Below are 4253 nucleotides of genomic sequence, written 5' to 3' on the forward strand. Positions count from 1 at the left end.
AAAATTGTTTGGACATGCTGTTTCTTGCTATGTGATAACAATACTGTGTTTCTGTAGTCATCTCTTTTGCTTCAATTTTTAGTATACTGATCTTTACACAAAACTTTTAGTAAAGAATATACACGTATTGGATATAGTTTCTGTGCTTTTTATTGCATCGGTGTCACTTTGGGACTACCCACAGCCTTTAGCCTCCTGTTAATCAGACAACTCAGCAATTGTTGACTAAGCAACATCGTGCTTCAGCCACTTACATTTGGATTTTACGTTTGTCAGAGATCACAGGAATAGGCAGCCATCAAAGCAGTCAGGTCTCTCCTGCTCAGGGGTGCGAGTCAGTGTGTGCCCAGCCAGGATCAGCCCAGCTCAGCAAGAGCAGGAAGGGAAGAGACTGCAGTACTGCTGCAGTGAAAAATGAAATACTCTCAGGCATTTCAAGAAGTATCAGAAACCCTCACAAACACATTCAGGTGCCTCTGAAAATTACTAAGGTCAGGAGACTGGAAAATGGCAACATACCACCAAGGAAAAAGAGGAAAAGCCAGGAAATAAGAGGCCACTCTTCCCAGAAATAGTCAAACAGATAATTTCTCAGCACAGCAAGGTCAGTAACAGTCTATTTCCTGAATGGAAACCACATCAAACCAATTAATTGGTCACGGTTCAGTCCAACAAATCATTCCCTTCCTTAAACTACATAAATACTCTATACACAAAATTATAACCATAGACTTATGTAAATTAAAGTAATAATCATCACACAAGAGAGTGTTTATCAATTGTTCTCTGTTAGTTTGAAAGGATGCGCCAGGTGGGATCATCTACGTCCTAATGAAAATACTGAGTGTTGCTGGATTTCAGAGCTTTGAGAGAGAATGGACCTATTAAACCAGCAAATTGCATTAAACTAGGAGAGGCGGGAATATGTAGGAGAACAGGCCTGGAATTTGGACAGACAGAGAAACAGTCTGGAAAGAACAAGATGCAATTCAGTGAACACAAATACAGTTTGGCACTTGAGAAATGTAGGCTCAAATTCACAAACACACAACACAGAGTGACCTGTTAGACTGCAGGACAACCTCTGAGAATTAGACTGGGCTAACTATGAGCCAATAATGTCATACCACCAGGAAAAAAAAAAAAAAAAACAAAGAAAAATTAACAAAGGCCTGTAAATACAAACAGTGCTATTACCCTTAAAATATTCAAAATAGCTCTCCACTCACCACTGCTCTGTTGGGAAACCGAGTCCAGGCGGAGGCTCTGCAGGTCAAGGAGGCTGACAAACCTGGCTGTCTAGAGAGAAGGAACAAGAAAGTTAAAAGGCCTGGCTATTCTTTTTCTTAGTTCTGCATGACAGAGAATAGAAAGCTGCTCTCCATTGCCATATAGAAATGAGATATCAGAACTGCAGGGAAATGGAGAATTAGTATTTTATACACTTTAGAGAAAGAAAGTTCCACATGTTACCAGGAATGGAAAGGCCAAGTCTCAGTCCTCCTTCTAGTGGAACTTCCCATGTCCCCTCTTTATCACTGTCTGACAGCGTCTGACACTGTTTCACAGCCTGGGAATTGGCAGTTGTACTTTTCTCACTAGACAAACCCTAGATGTTTTGCCAATACCCTCTGGGAAAAGAGGATTCTCTTAGCCCAGACCACACTAGTTACCTACTGAGAACTACATGATTTCTAACACCATACTGTTGTCACAGCAAAAAGCTTTCGGTCAAAATACTCATCACCACAATTACATTGAAGCACCTCCAGCTCTAACTCCACTGATGTGCTACATGTGAAGTGGGAACTGTAGACAGATAAGAAACTAAATGCATATTTTCTGAATCCCCAGCAGCATCTCATGCATTAAAACTTCCTCTCAACTAGCAAAGTTCATATTCATTTCCCTTTTCCTCAGCTCACAGTAATGTAGGCTTCAATACTGGCTACTGAACTCATAAGCATACAATACATTCACAGCTCGTATTTCAGACAGGTCCATATAGGATATATATTCTCACTTCTGTTAAAGCAAGAAAAAGTTACAAGCAAAATAGCTTCCATACCCAGCAAAGGCACAAACAAATTTAAAGCTTTAAGGGACCTAGAAGCACCCATGGTGGTCCATTCATGTTTGGGGTCCAATGCCTCAATTCTCTTATCTGTTCTCCTGCATCTCCTACCAATGTTGTTTCAATAACCGTCCTCCACCTAAATCAGCCCAACTGCAATGAAAAACAGAATCAGGTACACAGCCCACTGCAATTCACCGGATATTGGCATTGTGTCTTTAGAACTCCATGGAAATAGCAACAGTTTGCATGCACAGCTGGAAGCGGCCATTCCTTTCTATAGAATTCCTCTTCTCTCTTAGGACTAATGACCAGGCTTTTGCCTTCTTGTAGTCTTAAAAAAAAACCAAACAAACAAACACTGTAGTCTTAAAAAAAAAAAAAAAAAACACCAAGGACTTTTTGATAGATTCTGTCTTCTGTTACACTCCAGATGGACCTAATACATTCACAATGGAGACACATTTTTTATTTAAATTGAAATGGCAATGAAGCAGTGAAAGAACCCTGTAAAAATTAAGATTATTTTTTCACCGCTTTGCTCCTAGCAAGATTTCATATTTCTGCAAGAGACAGAAATCAGTAATAAACAAAATTAATACACTCAGAAAAGAGCTAAACTTCTTTGCAAAACATTTCAGAATCCATTGAAGAAGGAGGAGCAAGATGGGAGACCTCACAGCTTAAGGAACTGTGACTGGACTTTCGGGCACCTGTGTCATGTGTGAGTACTCTGCCCTGTTGGCAGTGATGGGACTGGTACCACACACACACTGGGGAAGTGATGAAGCTTCCCTTTTGGAGAGCAGGCTTTTAAAGTATTGGGACCTTCAAAACACACAACATAAATCCCATCCTTAGAGGCTGTGCTAGGAAACTAATAAAAACGCAGTGATAGCTAGATTCATGAGACAACTCAGTGTTAACTATATTATGCCTTACTGAAACGTGAAACACTCAAGAGAACCAGCAACAAAGCAAGATTCCCTGTGTCGTTCTACTAAAATGCACCAGGCTTTAACAAAATGCAGCTATTCTATATGTTAACAAGAACAGCAAAGGTTAAAGAATCCAATCGCCCCCCCCGTGGGAGTGGGTCTGCAGAAACATGAAATCCAGTCCTCCCATTTGGGTCAATAAAGTCTTGCATATGGCGGGGAGAGAGCAGAGCTGCCTGCAGGCACCCTACTAAGGGCACAGCCAAGCTTGTCTCTGTGTGCACACACATATGGTCAGGGAGGAAACTCAGACATTGCAGCAGATGGCCAGATGGCCTCATTATAACATGTGGTGGTAGTATGGGGACTCGTCCCCCCTTCTCTCTTGGCTAGATCAGCAATTTTTATATAGCAATTATCCATACACAAATTCTACAAAAGTATTTCCTAATGAGATTCCACTTGGAATGACGATCAAAAGCATATGTTTTTGGAAAGCCCTCTCGCCTGGAAAGTCAGAGAGAAAACCAGTTTCTTTGCAACACCACACAGCCACTTTCCGAAAGAAAGAAACAGGACTGCGGTGAAGAGTAAGCCTGAGATTTCCCTTAATCAGAAGCAGCCGTACATTCCCAGCGGTTAGCAGGGAGACCGACGCTCATTTTTAAATCTATCATGTAATGAAGACGATCTATAATAAGATGAGCCATTAAAAAACCATCAAGTCAAATTCACACTTGCAGCAAGTCAAGTCAGTGGAGACACTGCTGAAGACACCAGCCCAGCTAGTCTACAACAAAAATTAAAGCCATGGGAGGCCAATGCCAGCACTAATTTCTGAAATCACACAGGTGCACAGCATTACAGCAGCCACGGGAAGGCACTCTAAAATTCAGATTCCAAAAACCCAGCTTCGCAAAATCACGTGGATCAAGGACAGGCTTGTCTCACAGCTGCTGGACCCGGCCTCCATTTCAAACCCATCCCAGGTGAAGCTTTTCAGCCCCCACAGCGGAAAACACAAGTCTCTTTCAGCTGATCCTACCCAAACCAAGCCCAGGAGCTCAGAGGCAGCGTACAATAAAAAGAATAACACAGCGCATTCCTCATGCCTTCTCTGCTACAGAGGGTCTCGCTCCACCCCCCTCCACAACTACTATGAGGGCAGCTCCCACCCTCACACCAGCCCCTGCGCACAAGGCCTCGCCTGCCCAGGCCCAGGCCCGGGCCCACAGCACTCA

At 42.6% G+C, this 4253-nt stretch overlaps 1 protein-coding gene across 1 annotated transcript in view; it reads left to right on the forward strand.

Moving 5' to 3' along the window:
• The first annotated feature begins 802 nt into the window (after positions 1-802).
• LOC104283236 overlaps positions 803-4253 on the forward strand; it is a 7745-nt gene continuing 4294 nt past the window's right edge. Inside the window, exon 1 of the mRNA XM_009881393.1 lies at positions 803-811. Within this exon, the coding sequence (XP_009879695.1) occupies positions 803-811 (9 nt within the window). The remainder of the gene's footprint in view (positions 812-4253) is intronic.

The sequence above is a fragment of the Charadrius vociferus genome, unplaced genomic scaffold, assembly GCF_000708025.1.
Source record: "Charadrius vociferus isolate BGI_N301 unplaced genomic scaffold, ASM70802v2 scaffold553, whole genome shotgun sequence".
In the NCBI taxonomy this organism is placed as follows: domain Eukaryota; kingdom Metazoa; phylum Chordata; class Aves; order Charadriiformes; family Charadriidae; genus Charadrius; species Charadrius vociferus.